Genomic DNA, 27,726 nt, shown 5'->3' with positions numbered 1-27,726 from the left:
CTAAAAGCATCTGAAGAGACTTAGCACTAAACCCTCCAAAAGCTGGGGTTAATTCTAATTCCAGTTTGTATTTCTGCAACAGAGAAAGGGGAAGTCCAATATTCCCCATCACAACCACAATCTGCCTCTTTTGCTCTGAATATGCAGCACAGCTCCAGCCACCAGGGTTAGGGCTGCTCTAACTCCACTCCCTGAAGCAACAGCTTCCCCAGGGTGCTGCAGTTATCACCTCCAGGTGAACACAGGAGAGCCCCCAGGGATATCTTCTCTCTTATACTGAACATTCTTCCTGCTTCTGTTCATTGCATCCTTCCCCTCATCTGCACCTCCCCTCTTCCTTCCGTGCCTCCAGCCTACCAAGTCAAACAGGGCCTGACAACCACACAATAAATTTTTTAAAGTGTATGCTTTGGGGATATTTCATCCTTCGAATATTTATTCCAGCTTTTACAATGGAATTTGTCCAATTATTAATGCGACGAGAAAAAAGAAAGGAAAAAAGTATGTGATCAGACAAGCCCAGTTTCAAGCCACATACTCAGGTAACAGCTATTTTTAGTTATTTTGACATGAGTTTCAAAACATAAGGATAAAGTGAATGAATATGGAAGACAAGAATTTGCCAGGACTTTGCACTTCATCTGAAAATAACTGTGTAATGCTAAGAGTATGCCCTACCAGTGTGCATTCAGCCAGGACACATCCAAAATTGTATTTTGTGCTGTGTCTTTGAATTCAGTCCCCAGAGGAAAGGGGGCTGAAGTGCTTATGAGCTCTTTCTACACTCCTCAGTGCAGGACTACCTGAAGGCTGGAGCAGCATCCCAGGTGATTCAGAGCATTCTGTAAAATAAAACAGTAGCAACCACTGATCTGCCAAAATGCTGCTCAGCATCTCCTGTCTGCAGCCTGGAGTTAAACTGTTCCTCTCACTCCACCTCGCATGTTACTTTATGCAGAAAAGTTTTGGGAAAATAACCACATATCTACAGTCCCTGATTTTTTACTGTACTGAATTATTTTCAAGACCCATCTTCTAGACCTGGGGCATTTTTTCATGTTTATGCAACTTCAGTTTTTTATCTGATGGAAACGTGATAGTGAAGCATCAAGAATTTTACCTTCAGATGGGACCCAGTCACAGGCTAAATCACCACCTGCAGCCACAGGGGTTTACTTCTTTTCACTATTTCGAGCATTAACTATACTCAATTTTGTGCTTCATTTTGTCAGATTTTCAAGAGTGTTTACAATGATACCCTCCTGCTTTATTTGGGGGGGTGTCTGCACTACTTGTGTTGATCATGAGCAAGTTCACTGTGCTTCCTTTCCTCCTTAGACTATTCACTGCAGTATTGTTTTCTTGAGAAAAGACAGGTTATGAATATTTATCTCTCTTGTAAAGCTAGGGGCAGCAAAACTGTAGGCTTTTCATTTTATGTGTCTGTCTAAAGTTTTATTCCAACATATTTTATTTGGAAAGCAGTGGCCATTCTGACACGTATTATTAACAAATTAGGAAAGCCTTAAAATTTTTCATACCAAACATTTCTCAAAAATCATCTGTGCTGTTCAGTCTTGATATTCCAGAAACTCTGGGTGTACTTTACCCCAATCCTGCTCTCTAGGCAGAATTTTGCCAAACAATTAGTGATGAGCCCAATGAAGGGTGCTCTGTGCATCAACTTTTTCAAACTATGTTTTTAGTCTTCTAATTTGTGATGTGCTTAACACAGTCCTTTGTGGTGAACCTCTCTTCCTTCTCCCTTTTTTATGTCTCTCCTACATTTATATTCAACCAGCTTCCTTCTACAGGCACAAAAGTCTGGGTGTGCTTATGTTGCAATTTAAGCACAACAAGCAACTTCTAGGTCATCTGGGTATGTAAAAGCCTACACAGGCTTTCTACTATCAGGGCAGACATTAACCTTCAAGCTTTCTGCTTAAGATTATGCTTTACAAAAAAATCCAAACAAGCCACATAGTGTATATAAATACAACAACTTCATACACAGTTATCACCTCCAACATAAGCAGCACAAGATTTTGCAGGGTGGGGGAATCAAACCTGTTTTTTTCTTGCATCACCTTTCACCTCAGAACACTGATCAAATACACATTAAACAGAAGTCATCTCTTCACCCAAACAGCAACAAAAGCCTCCAGAGTCTTGCTAAATTGTAAATAACCACAAGCAAATGGAGTGACAGCAGTAACCACTTCATCTGACACTGCCATTAGCACGGGCTCTGTGGTGAAGGAAGGAAGCTCTCTTCACGGGTGAGAACAAATTTTCATTTCTGCATTAAGAAGTAATACCCTAACACTTATTTTGTGCTTTAATGATTACTTATTTTCAAAGACGTTTGTGTTTCCTCAGCTAATCTGGAAAAAGGAAAGCTATATGCAGGGCAGTTTGAATTTGCAAGGCTGAGCTGTGATTTTATGTAAAGAAAACCAGCAAATTCTTACCCAACTAGGCTGCTCCCCGTGGCAGGGCATGCAATTTATGATCACGGATAAAGGAAAGATAAAATTTCCACTCCAGCCATCCTTCATTGTTACTGCTTTTAATTGTTTTGACAGGGCACATTTTTATATCTATATATAAATAAAATTTCTTCTCTTTACCCTGTCATTTTATACTTTCTGTTGATAGCAAGGCCTCTGAGCTAAAACCCAGATCATGCACATTATACAGCACCAGACTTCCAGCAAATCTGATCACAACAGAGACATGTGAAAAATCCCCAATAACAACACACACACATCCCCTCTTACACTGTCATTTAGCTTCTTGATGAGAAAATTCCCATTAAGCAGACAAGAATCCCATTTATGGCTCAACCCTAGAAGGCTGCACAGCCCTCACCAAACTGAGAGCAAACACTGCAAGAATCTCCCGATTCTCAAACACGTAAATGAAAAATCTCAACTTCTTCTTTCCTTTTTTAAGCTCTCAGCAGTTGAGCTAAGGATACAGAATTAGTTTTTATAGGAGAACAGCCACAGAAGCCAAATTCAGTTTAATTGTTGCCAGATCAAGGTAGCAGAGTTTCTGTCTAAAAGGCAGAATTGTTTCTTATTTGCCTACACAGGAGCTGTGCTTAACAGGAGCAACACTGGAAACTGTGCAAATCCAACAGTGGTATTGTGTGCTAATTGCACAGCAATAAAGACACAGCATAAAGTGAAACTCTAGTTAACCAGTTCATCCAGACAACTGTCATCTGGCATTCACTCTGGCTCTCTGCATTTTAACTTTTACTTGAAAATAACAGCGAAGTTTTGTTTAAAAAGCAAGCAGTGAATAAGTATTGAATAATCTTCCTTTTTATAAGAAAAAATATTTAATTTTTAGTATTTTTAATGCTTAATAATTTTCTTTTAAAGCTCTAGAAAGCCAGCATTATGAACACACTGTTTCTGCAAGGCAACCCCACTCCTCCAAATACCTACGACAACAAGGCTTCGATTTCGCTTGAAGCATTTGCAAGATTGAGACCCTAAAAGGCAAAGGTGCTACCATAATATACTTATTTTATTAAACTAGAGAGAAATACATCTTGCACAAACAGGAGAAATCTTCCTCAAAACACAGACCCAACCTCCCTTTACTTCAAAATAAATATATTCACATTATTTTTAAAGGTAAGTTGTGACAACCTTGTTGATTACTGCAATTCATGTGGCAGCGTTCACTTTTCTCTAGCTCTCTACTGCATACTGAAAATAAGGCAATTAAATGAGAAAATTAATTCCATTAATTAGAAATGTTCAGTCTCAAGCAAGACAGAATGATGTGAGGGAGAATTATAACTCTATAAATGTACATACACTGTAAATGTTTTCCTTGACATGTACTTTCTTTTAGGAAGGATAAATTTTGCAGGACAAACCAGTGATAATGCCATATTAATGGTATTGTAAAGCTGGAGAGAGATATGAAAAGGTCTGGTTTATCTTTTAAAAAGAAAACCCTTCATGTATATAGGAAAAATTACAAGTAAAATGCCACCAGTCCTACAAATTCCTTACTGTTGAGCCTGAGTGAAAACACAGATCAAGTCAGGAAAGAAAATCATTAAACTTAGCTGAATCCATGAACCACCGTAGCTGGAGTTTCAATACAGATCATTTTATAGTAAAATTAAAATAGAAGCCCTTTTTAATTATATAAAGTGTGCACATTATTACTGAGGAGAGGACTACATGCTTTCCTCAAGAACCATAAAATTGGCCACTGGGAATTAGACTTCAGCTGCAATTATTATATGGTGCTATAAAGGATATTGGAAGTCTGATAAAATTGCACCCTTGTCATGTAACAGCAATGCTTAATGCTAAATAACCACTCTGCAGCATTCCAGTCATAGCTTTCTCAAAACATCACAGCTCCCATCTCACACTGAAACAAAAACATAACAGGATTTTGGAGCTAAAAGTATACCTAAATATTTGAAATACCAGATGGACAGGTCCAAAGATATGTAGAGCCACACAGAGGCAAAACAACACATGTGATAAATGAATACCCGTGGTCTTTTATAAAGGAAAGCCCTCCGTGGGTGCATACCCAGTGTAAAAGACTATATATGAGAAGGAAATAAAATTTTCAACAATACAATGGTGCAAGTCCCTTACTGCACACTCCTAGCCCAGCCCTACCACATTGTGACAAATACCAGTGCCAGACATTCCCAGTGGCTGTTTTCTTTTTTGTTGCAGTATGCATTGTAAACAGTGAGTATTTGTAGCCTGCTTATGGCTACAGAAGACTGGCCAGGCTACTGCTCCACAACCTGGAATTTGCTTTTAGCAACATCAGGATGCTCCTCCTCTGCCTCTCAGGCCTGCAGATACAGCATGAGACTAAAACCTGTAGATATTTCTAATCCCACAGACTCCACCACACTCACAATTTTGCCAGGCTGAATTTTTTACATGTAGTAAGAATCTCAAAGAAATATTTCTCTGACACATAAGATAAGGGCTGTGCAGGGGAAGGCTGGACAAGAGAGAGACTGTGGGGTGTGGAGGAAGGGGTGTAAATGTTCTTGAAAATGAAGGAGAAAATTATTTCTCCTACAAAGAAGTACTGACAAAGCCCCCTCACCATTTAGATTCTCCAGCACAGGTGGGATATATGCTCAAATGTCTCCCTAAGGCTTCACTCTGACTTTGCTGTTGAATTCCCAGCACCTGTGACAATGCCAGGCTTCAAAAAACAGGGTTGTGCCAGAGAGCATGAAAAGGATCCCACACAGCTCTTGCTTGACACAACTACTCAGTCATGAAAAAACCCAGATCATTAGAAATGTAATCTACTTGGCCTCCCAAATTATGGCAGGGAATAAGCACCCTGGGCTGTGTTATAGAGGTGAAGGGCTACAGCTTTTCTTCTTAACACTGACAGGGGGACTTGCAGGCTGCAGGTGTGGTGGGTACATTTTCACAGAAGGGATTCCTTCACAAAACAGAGCAGTAAGAGCCCTGTCTCATGCCCATTCTGCTCATGCCAGTGCAAACTGCCAGTACCCAGGAGCCAAACATAAAGGAAAGCAGAAAACATAGAGGTTAAAGGCCTCTGAATAAAATTTATGACACTTACACTGAAAATAATTAAATTAAGAGTATAAACATTGCCATTTCTTGATGAAGTTTCAAGATGTATCATTTTTGTTAAAAATGTCAGAATCCTCGAATAAACAAATCACTGAGAAACACACAATATTGTGATGATATAAAATGATTCATAAAAGCATTAAAATGAAAACACAACAAACAGTTTTAAGAGAAGTCATGAAATGTGCCTTAGTTATATTTCTTTCCATTAGAAATAATACTGGAGCATAATCAGTTTCGGAATAAAACCACATTTACCTTATCAAAGGTAGAAAAAATGCCCAATAGCATTTGTGCTAATAAGCCATCAATTTTTCAGACTGCAGAAAGAATTTCCTTACCTGGAACATCAATTAATCTCTTATAAACATTCAAGAAGGCTGCCTCTGCTTCTTTGCTTCTTTTACCCAACGCATCAATCTAGAAGGGGTGATGAGAAAAGAAGGCTTTTAGATTTGTTCCAATACAACACTTACAGTCAGAGCTATAAAAATAAAGGAATATATTTTATATAAAACAAGCAAATACATAAAAAGGGAATGCAAGTCTCCTGCGTACAGTTCTTATAGAAGCAGCCTTGTAAGAATATTTCTGGTATGTTTTTACTGAGTATAATTTAAAGTCCTGTTTCAGCACAATAGCAAGCACCAAAATTTTTATGAAGCCTACTGCCTATTGTGCTTCTTTACTTTAAATCTTTACAAAATGCATGGTGTATGCCAGACAGGTTCTCTTCTCAACAGCTGTTTTCCTTCAGTGGTTATAAAGATCTAACAGAATAAATGGGAACTGTGTGTACTTCTGATGTCACACTCAGGCTGCACTGTGGCAAGTGCATTTTTCTATTATTTTCACTAAGCCTATGAGAGGGTGAAAAGATGTATTTGTTGGACACTGTGATACTAAACAACTGTGAGTCTTCTCCATGCAAATAAGTTTTATTATAAAGCTGAGGCACAGGCCAACAGAGTCTCTACTGCTTTGCACTCAAGAGTTCAAGTCAGGCTCTTCTGATGACCTTCTCTTTGTTTCTTTTTACAAACACAGTGCTAACCTGAAAAGGTGTTTGCCCACATGAGGGAAAATACTACCTCACAAGATATTACTTTTCCTAAAATCTGTATTTTCATCTTGAAAAATTTCATCTTGAAAATCATCATTTTCACTTGGCTTTTGAAGGAAATACAGTGATACAGCACTGAGAATAAAACATGCCACATTTTTTTCTGAAAACTGTGTTTTCCTTTAACTATTAAGAAAACAGAATTACTAAATACTGACAAAACACAACCAAATCAACCCAAGGCTAGGTCCACTGAATTAACACTCCAAAGCAGAAAGAGAAAGAAAGAGGAAAGCCTGATACAGTTCTGCAGCAGCCTATTGAATTCAGGAAACCCAAGTATGGAGATTATCATTCCTATATTTTAATAAAAAGCAAGGAAGGATCTGAAGAAGTAGGGATACACAGGCCAGATACCAATTCTTCTGTGCATTTGAAAAGCAGTTATTATTATGAAACCATTTAAAGGTGTGTACGTCAACATGGACTAAGAAAAGGAAGGTCCTGTCTGAAAAATGTCCTTGAATTCTTTCACGACATTATTGATTTGGTAGATAAGGCAGAAACAATGGACAGAGTTTACTGTATCTGTATTTCAGGAAAGTATCTGATATTTTCTTCTATGGGAGGGAGATTTTGCAGAATCAGAGAGCGTGCTACCAGCCCAGCAGGCTGCAGGGTTTGCAGTGAGCTCAGGCACAGGAAGCAGAGGGTGCCAGGGAAAGGAAACCCTGCAGGGAGGAGGAGAGATAAGCAGGAGGGTGCTGTAGGGTCAGATTTGGTGCCACTTCTGTTTCCTTTGTACAAAAACGACTTGGGGAAGGGAAGGATTTTGGGAAGGGGAAAGGAAAAAAGCCAAGAATGTCAATTTTTAAAATAAAGGAGAAGCAAAGTGCAGAGGAGCAGAGCAAAGGAGCACCACGTGGCTCCTATAGATGAGATTTGTGGCTGATCAGTAAACTTTTGAGATCATTACAGACAGGATTAAGGCCAGAAAACCAAAGGACAAGGACAACTGTAGAAATTAGGCAGGAGCACAATGCACAACATATAAACCAACAAAAGATCCGAGGGGAGAAGTCAAGGAGGAAAGTAAGGACACTGGAAACATGTGCACAGCATTTGGCAGCAGGAATGAAATCTTGAGAGACACGGCAAGAGGTTGTGAAGAGAGAAGTTATTGCAACACAACACATGACTGTATTGAGAGAAACAAGCAAGTTATTCTTCTGCTTATATCACCCCCCAGCCTGGATTAATTTCTGTAGCTCGCTGGAGGTGTAACATGACTGAAACCTGACCTATTTGCAATTTATTCTTATCAATTTTTGTTTTCTTAAAGGTAAGTATAAAAAACACGATAAACAAACAGCAGAAGCTAAAATGATGGACATGGAGAGCAGGTATAAAATCTCAAAAAATGCTGGCCATGCTTGTCTTTCAGAGTTTACCAAGAAAGGCTACAGAAAGGCACTGAAATCTCACAGGGGATGTGACGTGCTGGAGAGCAAGGGATTGATGGTTGTGAATAACCCATTTATTAATTTGAATTCAAGCAATCACAGATGGACTGACACTCATTAGGGAATGAGAACATCAGTAATTCGGTTAGAACATTTTCACACAAAGAGTATTTGAAATTAGAATATGGAACAAACTGCCAAAGGCAGAGAGAGGCACTGGGTACTGTAAATCAATGCCTGGGAGTATCAGCCACCGTTTGAGAAGGGGTGAGAAAGGAGGGGGCAGCCATCAGAGAGACTTCTGCAGTTGAGATATTTCATGGGTACATAGAGACAGACTTTGAAGGCCAAAGCACACCATATGTTAGACTTCTGGACTTTAACGTTCCCACATACAATTTTCTCTCCCTATGCTGCTCAGCAGAATACAGCCAAATTTAAATCACTATTATTAAATAAATTAGCATTGCAGAAGTGATTCTGTACTGTATTTTGAAAAATTCATTTGCCTGTTTTATAAAAACCGAAGCATTTAAAATGCTCGCATTTCTGTGAAATTAACAGGATGGATCTATTTTCCTGTTATAGTTTTTTCACATTTTAATAAAGAGAATTTGTACTTATATTCTTCCTAAGTACTCCAAAAGGCATGGAGCACTGAGAGGAGATCAGAGACTTTCTAATGGAAACAGTTTGTAAGTCACAGGAACTTTCACACCTTGCTCTCCCTTTCTCCTCCAATTCAAAACCAAAATTCTAAACGATCCCACCAGGCAGAAGGATTTTTTTTAATGTTTTATTTGTTAAAGCATCGATCAATCTGTCTGGTTTAAGGTTCTTTTAAAAATGAGCACCACAACTATTCTGTATCTTAAAATAAAATTTAGAAAAAGCATCACAACAGCTTTAAGTGGAAAATAAAAAAAAAAAGTCACCTTCCAGCTGCGTAAGGAAATAAGGATGAAAATTACATCAAAAACAGCAAAACAAAAATGAAGTCCAGGAACAGAAGAAACAAATAGCTGAACTAACTGAAATGACATGAAGTAAGTACTCAAAAGCTCACTGAATATTCTTCAAACCTAAAGAAAAACTGGCTCAGGAACCAATGAAGATAAGCTGTGATCAGCTCACATGAAAACAGTTGAACTGCATTATAAAACTCTTGCTGAACGTTTTTATTTGACTCTAAAAACTTCAGAGACCCTGTAAGAAGTCAACTTATAATTACACCAGTGTAGTCCTGACATGAGCTTAGCTCCATATCTTAATTTATCTAAACCAGGCCCCATTATGTCTCCTCTGACTAGAAAGAAACAACAGTGACCTCTGTACTCCCCACCACCCCCATAAACATATGTTCACTTTTAAGTTTTGGCATCCTATTTGTCTTGATAATAGCACTGGCACTATACTGAGATAAGAGAAATGAGACAGGAGGAATCCTCCTCCTTAGCACACTCTTCATCTTGAAAATATCACCAGAGCTATGGAGGGAGCTGCAGTGAGACATCACTTGGAGAGCAGTCCTCCCTTTATCCACCTTGTTTTTCCAGGTCAAGTGCTTTCCTGAGTTGTTGCTGGGGGTAGTAAGTTCACCCCTGAGGCTGAATAACACCCTTCCCTATGGAATTACCCCTCTCTAACTTGCCCATGAAGACCTTCTTGATCTGCTCCCATTCTCCACTACCAGAACAACAACTGGTTGCCCAATTCTGCTGCCATGCCTCCCCAGTAGCCCAAGCAGTCTATTTCAGGAATGTTTGGTGATAGACTGCTGTCTACTACACATGGCTAAAATCAAAATATCTTCAATGAAACAAGCAGTTCTATTTCCACAATTAGGTGAGCATCATAAATCTGGCCACCTGTGACAGGAAACTGCTGAGTGCAATTTTATCTGAAAAATGCCACTTTCTGTTTCAGCTATGTCCAGTCATGTTCAAAAAGATAAAACCAAGGTCTGTGGCTCCACTCTGGAATCTGTCACTCTATGGGTAAGAAATCACAGCATTAAGGTCTGATGTATCCTGTCCCACAGAGCACCTGGATTCTGTATTCAGGTTTGCAGGTGTGGGATGCTCTTCTATGCTGTGGTGTTGTCTCTTCCACTGCAGACAGACACCTGCACAACTGACTTTCTGATTCTGAAGATAAAACAGGAAGACAAAGCTCTTTGCAAGGAAGCTGGGACTGCCAGATGCCAGCACGTTCTGCATTGACACTTAAATTCTCTGAACTCACAGATATCAGCACATTAACACATTTGCAGACCATGAGACCGGCACATGGCCAGGGTGTGTTGTTCCTGACAGATCAGCTGGGATCATTCAGCACTGCTGTGCTTTTCTTTTGTTTCAGGCATCTTGAAGACAGCTCCTTGGTGCAGGGATCCAATTGCTTTCTGTGTCTGTATGGCACTACCCAGGCTCTGGTGATTTACTTGCAGTAACAGCTAACTGCCTGGCCAGTGACTCAAACAGAAGTGTTCACACATCTATGCTAAATATGAATTTTGTTGTACTAACTCTCCTACTCATCCTCATTGTTGTTCAGTTGCAATTCTTAATCTCATTGGCCACTTCAAGATGAAAGGTATGTCTTCTACTGTCCTGCACCCCATTTGAAATTAACTTATCAAGTAAAAATAAATTATTAAAAACAAATTATTTTTCTGCTCTGAATTTTAATAAATAGACACTCCTAAGGAGACAGCCATCCCCCTTCATTTGTACAGCTCCCTTACATATCTTTTCCTGCATTCTGTTGCATTGCAAAGTTTTTTCATTTGTCTTCCAATTACTTTGAGTTACCACAAATGCCACTAAGAATTGTAAGAAACATATCAAACAGAGGGAAAAACATGATAACAACTCATTAATGCACCATGATTTTAAGGCATGCTGTATTCTTGAATAGTTGCCTTAGAATTAGATGGTGTTATAGCAAGCATTAGTAATGCCATGCAAAGGCATCAGCCTTTCTTTGAAGCCACTACAATAGAGCTTAGCTGCTCTTTCATATAAATCAGTACATCAGTTGCTAAGGTGGTGCACTGCAACAGCTCTCCAACACACTCTGGGAATGTGGATTAGGGAGACTGCAGGGCACACACACAGTTCCCTTGATCTCTCTGTCTTAATACCAACAGGTATCTGTATTAATAAATTAATTATTAAACACATAACATTTCACTTTTACGAATTAATAAAAACTTATTGTTAATTTCTTTTGCAGCTAACAGAAGGAAAAAAAAAAAAAAAAAAAAGAAGTAAAAATGCTATTTTTTGTCTCCTGAAATTAAAAAACATTTTTTTAAGCAAAATCTAAATAAAATTATTCCTGTGCAGCTGCCTAAAGCATATGGTGTGTATTTTAGCTAGGCTATAAATTCTTTAACAAAAATAAGGTGGATACAATACCAATCTGTTCAACAAAGCTGCCTGGGTGCAGTGCACAGGTAGGCCACCAGGGAAGAGCTTGAGAAGAGCATGCCTGCCTCACCAACCTGGTCCTTTAGCTTCAAGTTAAGATGAGAGCTTCAAGAGGGACTCAAATCCTTCAGCTTTTCAATTCTGCTTCCCTCCACTGTGCAACAGCTGCAACCTTGAACCCTTGAAACCTTTTCTTCCTTTCATGCCCAGATAAACCCTGAGTTTCCCAGAGAAACAACGCTGCCATCCCCTGAGGAAAGCTCAGCTCCCTCTTTCTCACAGGACAGCTTCTTGTTGCTTTTCCAATCTTTGATCTTCCTTCCCAGTAAAACAGCCCAGCCCAACATGTGCCTCAAGATACTGACAGCAGAATGACAGCTTTGTTTAAATAGCTTTTACTGCTCACTTCCCTGCCCTCAGATCATTGCGACGGTGGCTCTGCTGGCATTGCTGAACCTGTCCTGGATCCTTTGATAACTTCTGTGTTTCCCTCCTCTTGCCTCTCTACATTTCTGAGCAGCATTTCTCAGTTCCTGCTCTCACTCGCCCCTAATCCATCCGTCAGGGAGGCACCAAACAGAGCAGCCCTGCTCTCCCCTCCTGCCTCAGGCCACAGGCTCCCAGCTTCTCTTGCCATCACACTGCTGCAGCATGATTCAGCTCCCTGGCTTGATGAAAAACTAAGCAACGAAGGAGAGGATGGATTTCTTTTCCATCATGCCTGCAAACTGAACTGACTCATCTTGTGCCTTTGCAAGATTCAGCAGGAGGTGGGCAGCAAGAGCTGGGACAAGGACACTTGCCAGGGTCAGTCCCAGCCTGGCATGGATTGGGTGTCAAAAATGTGCATGGCAAAAGTCAAAGTATCAGATGTTATGAAAACTTCCTTCCACAACTATTGTATCAGTCTTCCTAGTATGAAAATGTGTTACAAACTTTGATAATCAATAAATACTAGTTCACAGTATACACTGCAATGTAATGAGGTAGAAGAATTTTACTGGAGAGTTTGGTGTTGTTCATGCTTAGCTAAAACAAACTGAAGGCCAGCCTGGCCCTGGAAATAAGGACTTTGCTTCATGGAAGCATAGAGCTTCTGTGAAGGATAAAGTATACCCCTGGAATATCAAGATGATGCCAGCATCCAACCCCTTTAACACAGTATCCAAACCTTCCCAGTGTTTTTGGTGTCATAGATAAGTAACTCTAGCAAGACTGACTCCAGAGATGGCTGGGGAGAGAAGCAGCAAGAATGCTGCAGAAAAGTTACTGATTTGCAAAGTTTTACTTGTATTAGTAATTAGAAGGCTGGATGGATAAGTTCTGCTGCAGCCAGCCCAGCCACATTTGGTGTGGCAAAGTGGAGCAAAGAGGAAGGAGAGAAAGCAGTGCCCCTACCAGGGCACAGCAGCCTGTGAAATTCTACATCATCTCCACCTTCCCAGAAGGAGAAGGATCTCCACAGCAGAGTGAGTGCTTTCACCTGCCCATCAGCCTCCCCTGCCTCCGTGAACAGTGACCTAGAACCCACAATCACTCTTCTCCCTTATGGATGATCCAAGCTTTTGTTTATGTATTTTTAAAAAATAGGGCAGAGGAATCCCTGCAAGAGCTCATTAACTGGCTTCGTGCAAAATCCACCTGCACATCAATACCAAAAGGTAACCTTGCACTAATATTTAACGCTGAGCTTCCCCTCTTGCTTCTCTATTATAACAAAACAAGACCAGGCTTGTATAGAGCCTCACAGTAATTTTGTAATAAATACAGAAATAATTCTGTATTTGGAGAAACAGGAACTGGATGGATAATGACAGTCGGCAGAACACCGCACCCAGCACAGCCCTCCCATCCCCATTCCTTCCAGCATACTTCAAGCTCTCTTTTTTTAAAAGGATGAGAAGATACTCCTGACACTGTGAACTGAAACAGTGCTGCCTGTCTGAATTTTGCATAAATAGTTTCCCACCACTGTTAGCATTTCACCCAAATGTGTGGCAGCAGCATAACGGGCCTTAATATAGACAGCCCACCAGCTGCCAACAGAAATTTCAGCACTTTGTCAATTATATAAAAATAAGAGGATTTGGGCTGATCCTTCCCAAAGTTACCCGAGTAGTAACTGCTATCTCAGTACAACTTGCTTGCACACTGCATGAGATGGAGATAAACCTGCAAGAGCTTAAAAAACCCACAGTGCCTACTGATTGCTTTTGGTGGTACACAGTAGTTTGGACCTTGCCTGTTGCTGAACCTTGTCCCAGGAAGGTATCAATATGGGAAGGAGAAAGAGGTACATACAGGAGAGGCTCTGTCTGAGAGTTTCTACAGTTCTGACCATCAGTCTGGAGTTAAGTTCTCTTCTCTCAGTGCTGTTTTTGCCCGAGCACTTTGCAGCCCAGTGCCAGCAGCAGGCTTCCTACATGCTGATCAGAGAGAGCCCATCTGCCTTTGAGATGCTGAAGTATATTTAAATCATCTTCCTCAGGAAAGATCTTGTTTAAACTGCAATCAAGCCAGCCAAAAATAAATAAATAATCATTTACACACTTGTGTAAACAAAGAAATGAAACGCTGCTAGGCTGCTGTTACCCCAAAAGCATGCTGTGCACCTCTCTCCCTTCCCTGCTAAGCACTGGGAAACAAATCGAGAAAAAGCACAAAACCCTCCCTGTGCTCCTTTTATACAAAGGAAATTACCCACCACCCACGCCTCGAGAAGTGGACATTAAATGAAAACAATTACCCACCCAAAAAAATACTAGATTTACTCCGTTTTGTTACATGGAGTGGTTTGATGGGACTTCCACTGAAAAGCAGGGAAGCTCTGGGCCTGAATCAGTGCAACACGAGCTCTGATTTTGATGTATGCTGTTGACTTCCCCAACACAGAGCAATTTGTAATAGCTTTGCCACGCTGTTGTTTTCAAAGCTCCTGCTACATCACAAGCATTTATTTCTGACCACAAAATTACATTTATTCAACAGAAAGCAGCTCAGGGTCTTTAAGAGGTTAACTTCTGGAGTGCTTGGCTGCTCTCCAGCCTCTGTACTAGAATCAGTGCTAACGCAACAGCACACAACAGCACCCAGGCAAGCCGTGATTAATAGAGTGCTGAATACACTGCTTTCCACATACACACACTTTTCATTCCCTTGCTTCCATAGATCATGGACTTATCCTCAAAATATCTGACTGAAATTGAATTTGGCTTCTCTCTCAACCGTTCATTTCCTATGTTATGCAAGGTTATATCCTTTTCTGCATGAGCAGAACCAAACCAGCTGCAGCTTTTGAGAAGAAAATGTGTTTTCAATTATGAAGCTGGCCTGAATATTGAACCACAGTTCTACTGCTACTCTAATTGAGCCATCATGGAGTGAACCTACAGGAAAGAAATTGTATTAATTAGGTTTGTAAATTTAACATAAGGAAACTCAAGGGGGAAAAATAAAAAAAACATTTAAAAATAGATTTTTTATCAGCTCAGGAGCACTCCTTCAAAATGCAGAAGGGAAAGTAGGTCTGAAGTTGTTTAGGCACACATATTATTAGAGTAGTTCTTCAGAGGCATGATTAGTAGTTCCAGCACACCAAACTGATCTTCAGCTTCTGTTGTCTGCATATAGAAAATTATTAAATTACTCTGCTGACCAAAGTAATAGCTTAAAGAGCAATTCAGCTAAATGGGGAGCCAGAGTGGTCTCATCAGACTGGCAGTACCCTGCAAAGCACATGCTTCGTGTGTAGAATATGAGAACCAATTTTCACAGAAATAAAAGTCCAGAGTGGTGTTCTGGAGTATGTGCCTTCAAGGGTTCTCAAAATGAGGGATTACTGCATTACTGTTGGACAGTACTCTTATGCCACATGAAAAGAATGCTAATGACCTCAGGAAATCCTTTCCCAGCCTTAAAATATCTAGTTGATGACTTCACAAATATGGATTCCAACACTAGATTTCCATACCACAACCTTAGTTCTGTAAATTAATATAGCCCAAGAACACAACTTCAAAACTTTTTTCTTTCTTTTTTTTTTTTCCTAAGATCTCATGTACAAATACCCATCCACTGATGTAAAGATGATGAAATAACCTGTTCAGAACACAGCTTATTTAGATAGCTGCTTGAAGGAGGGAGTGCCTTGCCAACTTCCAAATGATATATAATCATTTTATGATTGAACCATAAAGCTCTTCAGTGTTTTGTTTCTGTCCTGTATTTAGAACAGCATATGGTGAGCAAACCATTAATAAGTTGGATCCTCAGGTTAACAGTAAGTAAAATAAAAAAGAAGATCTGTAAGAGAGAAAAAACAGGAATTTTACACCTCTTAAATTAATGACTTTAACTGCTTGGCTCACAACAGCTTGTTCACACCATCCAGACTTCAAATTGCCCAGAACTTAGAAAAGTTACCCACAAAAATCAAATTATCATCAGCTTTGAATTAGACATCATGTGCTGATCATGTTAAAAAAAAATGAACAAACAAAAAAAATGCAAATTTTCATTTAAATATTAAATAAGGAAAAAGTACCATCATAAAATTATACTCTCATGATGAATTAATAGGGTCTCACATTTTAGGAGGAATGCATTTTAAAATTTGTAGCATGCTAAATTCCATTTCATAATGCTTTTACTTTAACTGCCATCATAAACAATCCAGTTACTTAAAGCACTGAGATCTATAAAAAAAAAAAAGTTATTTCCAACTACTAATGGAAACTGTGCATTTGATAACTGCAACAATTTTCATCTGAATGAACAAGATATCCACAGAATACAGAATGTTCTGGTTTGGGTTTTTTATTTATAAATTCCTATTATACAAAGGGAAAATACAGGGTGGAGGGCAGGGTTGGGAGTATCAATATCAATGTTCAAACCAAAAAGAAAAATATGCTAAAGTGACCTGTGGATTTATTTTAAAAAGTGAACTAGCTGCAGGTTTACAAGCATATGTCCCATAAAACATGCTTGGGAGGATATTTAAATATGTGAGCTTAAGTTAACCTCTCTCCAAGTCACGGCAGGCTCGTTGAGGGTACAGTTCAAGGACAGTTTAAGTCAACCTAAGCTGGCAGAGTTGCACTTCTCCTGCCCTTGGCTTTGCTCTCCTGGCCTCTCCTCTGCCCAGCAGGAACCTACAGTGAGCTGCTTCAGCAAACCAACCTGGCAGAAATTTAAGCCAGAAAAAAAATGGGAAAAAATAAAGGTCACCGTGGGATCACAGCAGCAAAAGTGCTGAAGCAAGGCAGGAGGTGGGGAGCCAGTCCTGAGGTAGGCAGGAACCCAGCAATATCCATAGAAGCTACATAAATACCTTTGTTTGCTAGGGAGCTGCCTGTTCCTTCTGATCTTTTGGCCCTCCCTGGTGCCCAGAGCCCCATGGAGCACTCATCCTACATGGGATTTGCAAAAGCCCTTTTCCCTTCTAAAGTCAAACTATAATTTAGTACTACTTGGAAATCCTAAAGCACCTACTTAGTTCTGTCATTAGGGATCAAGTAAGAGATGGGGCAATAGCAGTAGGGGTGGAGATGGAAGTCAGAAGTAAAAAATGTGGTGGAGATGGTAAACAGTGAAGCTACATCATGCAAGAATTATCCTACCCAGCTTCTGCAGGAGAAACTGGTGAGAAGAAGGTGGTGCTCCAGAGCTCAGTAATGCCATCCACAAAGCCTACAGCAGTGTCAAGCAGAGCATTCCTATGGCATTCCCCACCAGCACCTCAAGGACACTTTGTCTAGCAGAAAGGACTCTAGAAAGCATTTATTTTCAGCACTTCTATTCTTACCTCTGATCTATTTACTTCTTGTGTTCTGGTTTTGTTTTTTTTAAACCTCCTAGGCTGGGTCTGAAAACAATTCTTTCTAGTAGGAGTAGGGAACCTCTTGTGATCAGATCACTCCCTATTCCCTCTTCCTGCTCATGTCCTGAAGTATTTGTATTGCATAACCAAAAGGTCCCTCTGCCACCACCTCCCAGGACATTATCTAACAGGTAACACTCATTCTAGGGCAAAGTGATCCTACAGAGCTTATGGGGTGGGTGTGCTGCCCCCAAATACACTGCTTGCTGAGCTATCTTGAGGGAGCATCTCCAGAGGATGTGAAATGCAGAAGTCTATATGCTTTGCACAGTTTGTTCGACTGCCTGGAGCATTCATCTCATGATTTTTCATAAAGTCAGCCTTAACAATAAATAGAGATCACATCTATACACTAAACAACAAAATGTATCTCAAGAGAGCAGGCTGATATTCCGGGTATTTTGATTTGTCTCCAAAACAAGGTACAGTAATTGTATCCATAACCAAATACCACAATTCATAGTTTGATGTTCTGCATTTACGTAGTCTATCATGATTAATTCAGGGGTTTTTAGGCTTCTAAAATCCTGGCTAGATTAGGGAGACTGGAATCACTGGCTAAGAGATTCAGCAGCACAATCTTGTAATGTATTCATGCTTCATTTATGTAAGAGGGGATTTCTACCAACAAATTTTATCCTTGTAATCTATGAGATTGAATTTATACCAACATAAACTTCACTTTTACAATAGTGAAGCAAAACTACTGTAAGGGAATGTGAGAGCAATACCAATGTAACAGTGAGCTATCTCTGACAGTCAAGATCTAATGGGAGAATCTTCCTTCACTGTAGCCAGATTTGGATTTATGAGCCTTACTTGATCCTCAGACATTTCCCTCATTAAAGAACAGTGCTGAAAGCACACATACACATTTCAGTCAGTACTCTGCAAGCTTGAAAGTAAAGTGAAAAGGTTTTAAGAGCACTGCAATCCACTCGGAGCAATTTTGAAGTGTAAATTTCCATTGGCAAACAGACTCACACAAGTCATTCTTTGTTCTCACAAATTACTATTAGATACATCAAGGACAAAGTTGTCCTACTTATTTATTTATTTATAGGAATGTTTGGGAAATTGTATTCTAGAACAAAAAAAAATATATTAGACTGCTTCTAATATGAGGAATTATTGCCTGTTTAGGATACATGTTTAGCAGATGTACAAGTAATCAGAAATGCAACTCTCATTACACATTATGGGAGTTGTGCACCTCATTCCTACACAGAGCTCTGAAAACAAGTTCCTGAATTTCTCTGTGCTCTGATGGGAACTACAATGGCAAAAAATCAGCCAACAACTTACAAACTGAGAAAGTAAAAAGTGTTGCTGCTCTAACACAGTGAACTTTGAGAGCAGAGCTCTACAGTGTGTAACAGAGTGTGAGCTAAAACCTAAATCTGCCACCTCACACAGACACTGATCTTTAAAAGGGAAAATATAATTTGCAAACTTCATACAATGCACTTTCCTCCAGGCAGTACAACAGCTCCCATCTGGCCTGAGCACTCACGTGATGTGAGTGCTCCATTGCTGTCCACAGTTAAAATGTAAAATTCTGTAGTTGGCCCAGCTGCCTTTTGCCATAGAAATTCTTCAAAATAACACCAGTTGGCTTTTAAACTTGTGATCACTCTAATCATGTGTTTCTTAGCGGAGTGGTGTGAAGAAGAGTCAAACTAAGAGCCAGCACCAGAGCTGTTATTGCTTTCTGTTGGCTTCCCAACAAACACCTGCCATCTTAAGGTTTTCCATCAAGCCCTCTAGAATACAAAATGTTTCACAGATGAAAAGGTTTAGAGTGAAAACTATTTGTAGTATCATCCTAATTTTGTATATGTGCATTAAATTGCATTTGTTAGATGTTCAAACCACCAAGTCACTGAGGCATGGCGAGCTGGCATGTGCCACCTGAGTCACTGCAAGGGAAAGCTTCTGCTCAGGTATGCAGAATGCAGAGTGATTTGACCAGTTTAGCTTGCCCAGCACAAATCCAAAGTATCACACACATACCCTGCACACAGCAAAACACAGAAGGGCTGAACCCCTGCAATGCTGGCTGCTCAAGGGCTCTGCACCCACCCGGCCAAGCTGAAAAAATGCCAGCACACCAGACTCAGGTGAAGCAATATCAAAAGCCCCATGAGAAGCATAAGCTCTTACCTCTCCCTGGAAACTCTTCAGTAATGGAGCTACCTGTTTGCGCAGGTCCTAGAAGAGAGAAGGGAGATATTTCATCAGAAAAATCTGAAAGGACAAGTCATGTTGCAGTTTTTCCTAACGCTGTTTCAGTTCTGAAAAGCTACGTCAAACCTGACTGCATCTGGTGGGAGCTTTGGTTAAAATAGAAGTATACTTAGAATTAATTTTGAACAAGTCTGCATTTCCAGTTTGACATACACCTGTCTCTGTTGCAAACAGTATTAATTAACAAAACTGCAGTGAAGTTGGGTAAGCACTGAACGCCTTCAATCTCATAATTCAGCTGAAACATTAATGCGATTATAAGTAAATGCCTCTATCTACCTCAACAGCAGCTACACCTCTGAACTTATGCCAAAGAAATTTCCACAAATGGAAGGCAGGCTTAAAGGATGGCTTTGGACCATCATCCCAAGCACAAGTGTTGCCATTTTGTATAAGGTCTCATTTATTTATTTTGTCCAGAGTGCTCTGACATCAGCCCTCAGAGAACTGCAGACAGACAGACTGAAGAAGAATGAATTATTTGTTGGTTTCTGTGTAACTTGAAATTTGTTTAGAATTGGAACACAGTGCTACAAAAATCATTAAAATATTGCCCACAGAATCACTTGAAAAGGTTATACCATATTTTTACTTAGCAACCAAGATTATTTAGGACAACAGAGCTGTTGCTCTTGCATAAAATTCTCAGCGGCTCTTCTTTTATCCTTGTTTGGGTCTGATTCACTTACAAATTCTCACAATTCTTATTATGTGCATGCCTGAAGAATAAAATCCTGTAACTTTGCAGAGGACACTGTATTATTCATGTGCAGCCATGAAGCTGGACTCCTATTTTTGCTGTGGTACTCCACTGACAAGGCACAAGCAACAACTTCATAGCACACTTACAGCTAGAAATAAATCTGTGAAGTATAAAACTGATGCAGTACCCAGGAAGAAATTGGATTTCATGTCCTTAGAGATTTCCAAGGCACAGCTGACCAGACCTAGAGTGGGTACTGAAGACCCATTTTTAAGGGCCAGGTGAGATCTAGTCAGGCTTTGAACATTCTGTCCAACCACGAGCACTATGATGTTCTGCAAATAGTGCTCACAACTGAGACAGTCATGAACTGTTCCAGTTACCATGAAATCTTAGTAGCTTCACACAGTCCCTTTGCTACCCTGACCCTCATGAAAAAGGTCATAAAGAGGTCTTTGAAGCTATTTTCTTTCTCTAAAAATGGCCTGTTGAAGCCTCAGGCATTTTGGAAAAGAAGGTGACCTTAATAAGTTGGGAAATTCTGTTTTCTGATGTATTCAGTTTTACATCTAGAGTCATGCAACATATTAGAAATTAAAACACTCACCAAAACACCCTCAGCCCCAGATTAAATCTGATTTTCCCGAAGGAACAGTAGGCTTTTGAGAGAAGCGATTTTTGTCATTTAAATGACAAGTCATGCAGAGAGCTGAAGTATCAGGAGTTCTCCCACTCCCTAAGAAATGGCTTAGGGGGCCAAAGGCAAATGAAGCTATCAAAGACAAATGATCAGCCAGATTTCACTTCTTACATGATTACTGCACTAACATACAGCTAATCCCTACCAAGCTAAGGATAAAGTTGCAGCTTTACAGCCTTGCTCTTCAGCAGCAAACCAAAGCAGCACTTCTGTTCTTAGACCAAGCCACCTCATTGTTTCCTGGTATTTTCTGCTGTCTGTTTTAGAACAGGAAAAGGTTAGATACTGTCCTTGTGTATCAACAACATGTACAAATTACACCTCTACCAAAGCAAATTGTCAGCCTGAGCAGCTTTTCCCCACTTCCTTAACTACTCTGGGAGATCAGAGGGCTGTGCACATTTTATAAGGTGGTTTCTTTGCAACCTGATGATGATGACATTGAAAAAAGTAACAATAACCATTGATGGCAACAGAAATGCCTACATCCAGGGCCAAAATCTAACACGGTAGGTGTTAACACAGTGAAATTACAAATAGAGACATCGGATTTACAGCCAGGCTACTGACACCCTTTTCAACTTTATAAAATCAGGAAAAATTGTGCCATCCAAGCAAAGCCACATTTCTTGAAATGAAAATCTCAGCTGATAGGAAATCATCATTTTCAGGGCTTCTGTCCCTGGTATTGCCTCTGAATTTACTGACTGATTTGGAGCCAGCCAGCAAACAGAGGTCAAAACTGCAAGCAGAAATAGAGGAGATCTAATTCCAGGCCAGCCCCAAGTCTCTTACTTACATGACTCTCAGGAGCAGGGCATTGCTCCCACTGCCTCAGCATCAGAAATCACCCCAGGTACACAAAGCACTGCAATGACATGCAGTGAAATAAAGCAAGGCCAGCTGTGGAGGCAGGGGAACATAAGCCCTGCTCCTCTCTGTGTGCATGGAGAGCTCTAGACAGGAGCCTGCTATTGAACTGCATCATTTTCCATGTGGTAACTTTCAAAAGACAGGATTGCCAGGACTTTTTATTTCATGATATAAAATATGTCAGGACTTTGCCTTCAAATTCATCTTTACTGAGAGATGTTGTTGGTTGTTTATAGCAGAGGGAGAGAAGCAGGGTAAGGAAAGGGAATAGAAGGGGCATCCCAGAGCCAAGAAAACAGTTGGTCATGGGAAAAGGCTTTCAAGTACAAAATCTGATTCCCACACATCTTTCATTTATCAAATTCAGGATCCTAAACACTCAGCCCAGCAATCAAAACGTTACCAAGCAAAATTTGTGCCATAATGGGAAAACATGTCAAGCTTGATTTAGACAGCAGGTTTTCTTGCTGGCAAAACTGTGTTTTAAACATTGCACGACAGAGGAGAATGCAGCTCCAAGTGATTCAGTCCCACTGGCAAGCAATTGGTTTTACCACAGTGATCATTCCAGGGCAATCCTGGGACATGCTGATCAGTAGAGCAACCAGTTTAATAAGGTAAAATGCTTTGACAACTTGAAATCTTAGCAATAACTTGAAATCTGTTGCAGCTGAACAGCAGAGACAGAGCATCCCACTTCCATTATCTTCGCAGGTTAAACAGGCTAAAAAAAGGAAATTTCAGGGAATTTGCTCCAGTATTTTAAATACAACCAAATATGCCACACAGGTCTGTGGATAAGTGACACACACCACAGCAAAAGGCATAAACACCTTTACACTGGTTTTTGATTTCTCCTCTCCCTTTCTCCCCTCCTTGGAAAGCATTTATAGGCTACTTTTATAATGCTCTCCTTGGCTAAACTGCATCATGACTTTAGACAGCTCACAACAAAAGGGAAATAAAAATAAACAGAAGTCAGGAATACATACAAGTCACCAGCTAAAGCTGCCAGTGAGATTAATTTTTGGCATTTTGGAAGAACTCCTGATCAGACTTCGTCTCAAAATATTACACTAACATAAAATAGGATTTTACCTTCTCTGCACTAAACTGAACAGAAAGAAGGACGTTCAGCTCAGACCCAGGGGAATCTGTAATGCTGGTTAGCAAGGACACTATATGATTTATTATCTGTTTAAAGTGTAGTGGCCTTTACTGCCTGGGCTGTGATCAAAACAGGAAAAGCAACCAACTCCATCACTCACATACAGCTAGCAAATCATTGTGATCAAGCAGAACAGCTAAAAAGGCTACACGCAATTGAACATTAAAAAAAATTATAATTTATCAACACAAATGCACTGAAATATTTGAGTACTCCTATACAATCACATTATTAGCCTATTTTTTCATGCCATCTAAACATGTATGCTGGTGATTTATTAGGGTAGAGCAGTTTTCTGAAAAAGGCTCTATCACAGCCAAACTCAATATCTGAAGTAGAGATTATGAATTAGGATGCTGTATCATTATCTGAATCAAATCTGATAGCTGAAAGCTAATATAGCATTTTCCCTTTACAAAAGTATAAACAATGACTTTGTATTTTGATCAAGTACACAATGAAATGTGAATCCAAATAATTTTTAACTCCCTTTCCATTCTCATCAGAAATAATTTTATGGAAAATAAACCAAGAATACACCTACGGTAAAAATCTGGGCAACAAATGCATCTTTCTGAAAACTAAACTACATTATTTATCTATCACTACCTTAGTACACTGAGCACAGTAAAAAGAACATATAAATGACCAGGCTACCAACACTGTATTCGTAATTTACTTGAGGTCTGAAACTACACAGCACCTTCTGATCTCCTCAGGAGCTGCTCCGTCTCATTTACCCCAAAAATGCTTATCTCAAATGTCACAACAAAAGCCCTATGACCCTGCTTTGATAAAGTGGTCTGGGCAAGGCTAAGCTTCACCTATACACCTTTATCATCTGCAGAAGAATTATACTCTTGTAAAATAAAACAAAGGGAAAAAAATGGGGAAACGTTCTTTCACATTCCTCCTGTGCCACATTTCCTATGATTTGTCCTATATATCCTCTGCTTGAGACACACTCTGGCTGCTGAATGTCACTATGTCTGGCAGAGAAATCATGAGAAGCAGCCCACTTGTATCAGCATTGGTGACATCATTAGTTCAGCTGTCACAACCTATTTTTGAGCTGCCTTATCACCAGCGAGATGCTACAGCTTTCCTGCTGTCTTACCCTTTCACATTTCCTTCCTTCTTAGTCCCCACGTAATAAGGAACTAACAAGTGGCCCTCTGCTCAAAATTGACAGGGCTGCACATCAGAACTCAAGGTACTTCCTTATAAAAACTTCCAAACAACCCCAAAACAACCCAGAACAAGCCCCAATATATACTGACTGTGTGGGAAGGTATTTTTCAGTTCAATCCACACTTCAAAAAGAAACAGCACGACCTCAAGAGGAACTCTCATGTCAAAACCTGGCAGCCAGGTTGAAGCCTCTCCTTCAAGGGAGGGAGTGTGCTGGTTTGATGGGTGTTTGTCTGTGTACCCTCAGAGGCAGAGCTCCACACACTTTGTCCACACAGCTATTATCTCAATAATGTTGTTGAGCTTCTCTCTCATATAAATACAGGTGAAAGCAGGAGAGGTAAAAAGCAGCCAAGCATGAAGGATTTGGGAAGAACGCTGGCATCAACTTCTGAGGTGTGTTTGATTATTATATACTTCAAGGACACAACTTGTCACTGTGAAAGACAGAAATCAGCAAGTTAACTATAATTAATAGTAAGCAGTTCTGCTGGGTAATTAGAGACAGCCAGCAAGCATATATGCTTCACCCTGCTATGGGTAAGCTGGTCAACAAACTGGGATCAGCTGCTCACCTACCAATACCTACAGTTTTAAATATCTCTTTGTACCCACAATTATGAAAAAAATCCATAACCTGCAATTCTTCCACCAGAGATCCTGGGCACATGTTATTACAGGAGTACTAAGGGAAAAATTTAAATCTTTATGTTTAATTAGTTCAAGCAAGCTTCAATTTATTTGCTGTAAAAGATATGAAACTGAAATCCCAAATAGTTGTCCAAACAGGAATTTTACAGTAGCTTAGATGACTTCTTTCATGCCTAAAATTTAAGGCAAATTACATCATATGAGCAAACAATTTATTGCTCAATTTACACTGTGATTTAATGAGATATAAAACCTATTATTGCTTAAGGCTGCTAAGTATTTACTTGCAATCTGATCATTAAAGAATGAATCATGATGTTATCAATTTTCTATGATATTTTTGGTTATTTTAATATACTAACATACCAGCATTTGCTCTGTACCAAAAAAAAAAAAAATCTTTTAAGTTACATTTATAGATGTGTTTCAACCAAGCACAATGATAAATAAAAAATCTTGATTTACAGTAGTAGAATGTACACCCACAGTACTTTCTGAAATATTTCATCTCACAGATCTTGTGCAAATTCCATTAGCTTTAATTATTTATTAGCAGTAGATTTAGATTACTGTTCTTGACCTATTTTTCAGTGTATGGACCCACCCAGCAAGAAGTGAAAAAATACTCCATTTGTGAAAGGCTGATTTAGTGAGAGTAGACTTTAGCTTGAAGTAGAATATTAAACAAAAACACATGTATTGTAATTCAGGGGGAGAAGCTTGCACTTCATTTTTGGGGTTGGACCTTTCAAGGTCCCTTCAAACTCCAAACATTCTGTGACTCTCTGATTCTGTGATTCAGAAAGGTTATGAAGTGGGGCATAAGCCTACAGAATTAACACTAAAAGAAATTGCCTAAAAAGAGGAGGTTTTGTTATTTAACCACCTCAGACCACTTTGCAGCCACATGACAATCCCAGAAGGAAGGGAGTGTTGACAGCAGACACAGAAATGTCAAGATTTGTGGAAACAGCCTTGTTTCTACCAAACAGGTAGGACCACATAGGTCCTAATAAGCCATGGGGAAGCAACTCTAGATTTGGAGCTGCTCCTATGCTCCCTTTCACTGGTGAGAAGGCAATTCTGTGCTCTTCCCAAGCACAAGAAAAATGGAGCATCTATGAAGGTGTCAATTTGCCACGTGTCCTTGGGTCTGGCACTTTCCTTTCAATGGAACTACTCACTTGAGCCAGGCTTAATGGAATCCTCTCACATCTTCTTCCAAGTTAAAATAAACAAAAAACTAACAAGTTTACTCTGTGCCTATGTATAAACAGAATGGTTAATTTCACAACTGTTTAACAAAATCAACAGTGCATAAGAACTGTTGCACTCATGCATATGTATGTATATATATATACACACACACACAAGGTATAATAGAAAAATAATTTTTAGCTACCTTTAAAAATTAATTTAGTGAACTATGCTTTTCAGAATGATGTTAAAACCTTGCTGTCATTTATAGAACAACAAGTTAACATTGGCTAGAAAAGACACTGAACAGAAACAATTCAGAACTTAAAACCTAGAGTTGCTAGAAAACAGAAAAAGAATCAATTAAAACAAAAATTATTCAAGTAGAACTTTGGAAGAAGCTAATTTTAATGAAATAAAAGCCTGGTCACTAACATTCCAGTAGGTGAAAAAAAATTACTTAACAGCTCACCAATAAAGACAAAAAACCAACCATAATTTTTAGCAAACATATTAATTTAAAAGGCTACATACTGGCCCATGGCTGCATGTAGATTTTTCCTCCTGCTAAGAGTCTGTCCTGCTCTCTTGTTAAAGCCTGTAGCCCCTGCTGAAGGCTGCAGGTGACACCAGATATTCCATGAGACCCTTGTCACGGGAAAAGCCACATCCCTATCATGCCAGGCCAGCAGGACTACTTCTTTATGTAATAAAACCCCATTTGATTAGCCAAATAAATATTTCAAAATCTTTGAAGTGCTCTGTCCTTGCCAGCAGAATAACCACATATGAGCAAAACCCAGCAATCACTGGGGCATAAGCATATAGAAAAAAAATAATTAGTTACTTGGTATGGAAGCTTTGTTTAAGTACCTGCAGATTTTATGAGATGAGTACATTTGCCCAATAAAACTGAAAGCAAGCTGACTGCTCAGTGTGCACCCCAATAAACAGCCTCATCTCCATTTATCAAGTTTTAACCAGAACTGCTCTGTCCCTCCAAAACCCCCACGTGGTTCCACAATCTCTCTGCTCCTGCAGTTGAAGCTTCCAGTGACAAAGGTCCTTAACACTCCTCCCAAACCACATCTTGCAGGATCTTTCTCCATCCACTACAGTCTCTCATTTTCCACTTTGAAAGTCTACAGAGAAAGAGTTCACAATGCTTCCCTGGTTATTCAGAAATACAGCCTGCAGAACAGAGGTTTCTCTTCCATGTAAACTGGGGAACTTCTGAAAAAAAGGTAATTATTATGAGTCTTAAAAATTAATGTGTCTAATGAGAAGCTAATGAGATGGGCCATGACTGCAGAAAATGCACCTAAGTACTGTGGTCCAATTATACCACCAGTTCAAACACAGACTAATGCTTCAGATGGTGGATTTAAAAATAAGAATATTTAATGTGAAACCATAATTGCACCTGTAATTTTCCATATTCCCTGCAAACAGGCAGAGCTGTGTCTGAATTGGTGTGCACCCTACTTCTGTGCTCAGTCTTGCCTTCTTGGATTATGAAATCAGAAACCTG

General features: G+C 39.6%; 1 protein-coding gene across 11 annotated transcripts in view; it reads right to left on the bottom strand.

The window, feature by feature from the left end:
* CUX1 (cut like homeobox 1) overlaps positions 1 to 27,726 on the bottom strand; it is a 263,293-nt gene that overhangs the window by 140,477 nt on the left and 95,090 nt on the right. For all 11 annotated transcript variants that reach the window (XM_071765224.1, XM_071765218.1, XM_071765222.1 and 8 more), the window contains exons 3-4: positions 19,629 to 19,676; positions 5,966 to 6,044 (exon numbers count right to left, since the gene is read on the bottom strand). In XM_071765224.1, coding sequence (XP_071621325.1) covers positions 5,966 to 6,044; positions 19,629 to 19,676 — 127 coding nt within the window. The remainder of the gene's footprint in view (positions 1 to 5,965; positions 6,045 to 19,628; positions 19,677 to 27,726) is intronic.

The sequence above is a fragment of the Heliangelus exortis genome, chromosome 21, assembly GCF_036169615.1.
Source record: "Heliangelus exortis chromosome 21, bHelExo1.hap1, whole genome shotgun sequence".
Classification (NCBI taxonomy): domain Eukaryota; kingdom Metazoa; phylum Chordata; class Aves; order Apodiformes; family Trochilidae; genus Heliangelus; species Heliangelus exortis.
The sequence above is the reverse complement of the archived record's forward strand: the minus strand, read 5'-3'. Positions and strand labels throughout refer to the sequence as shown.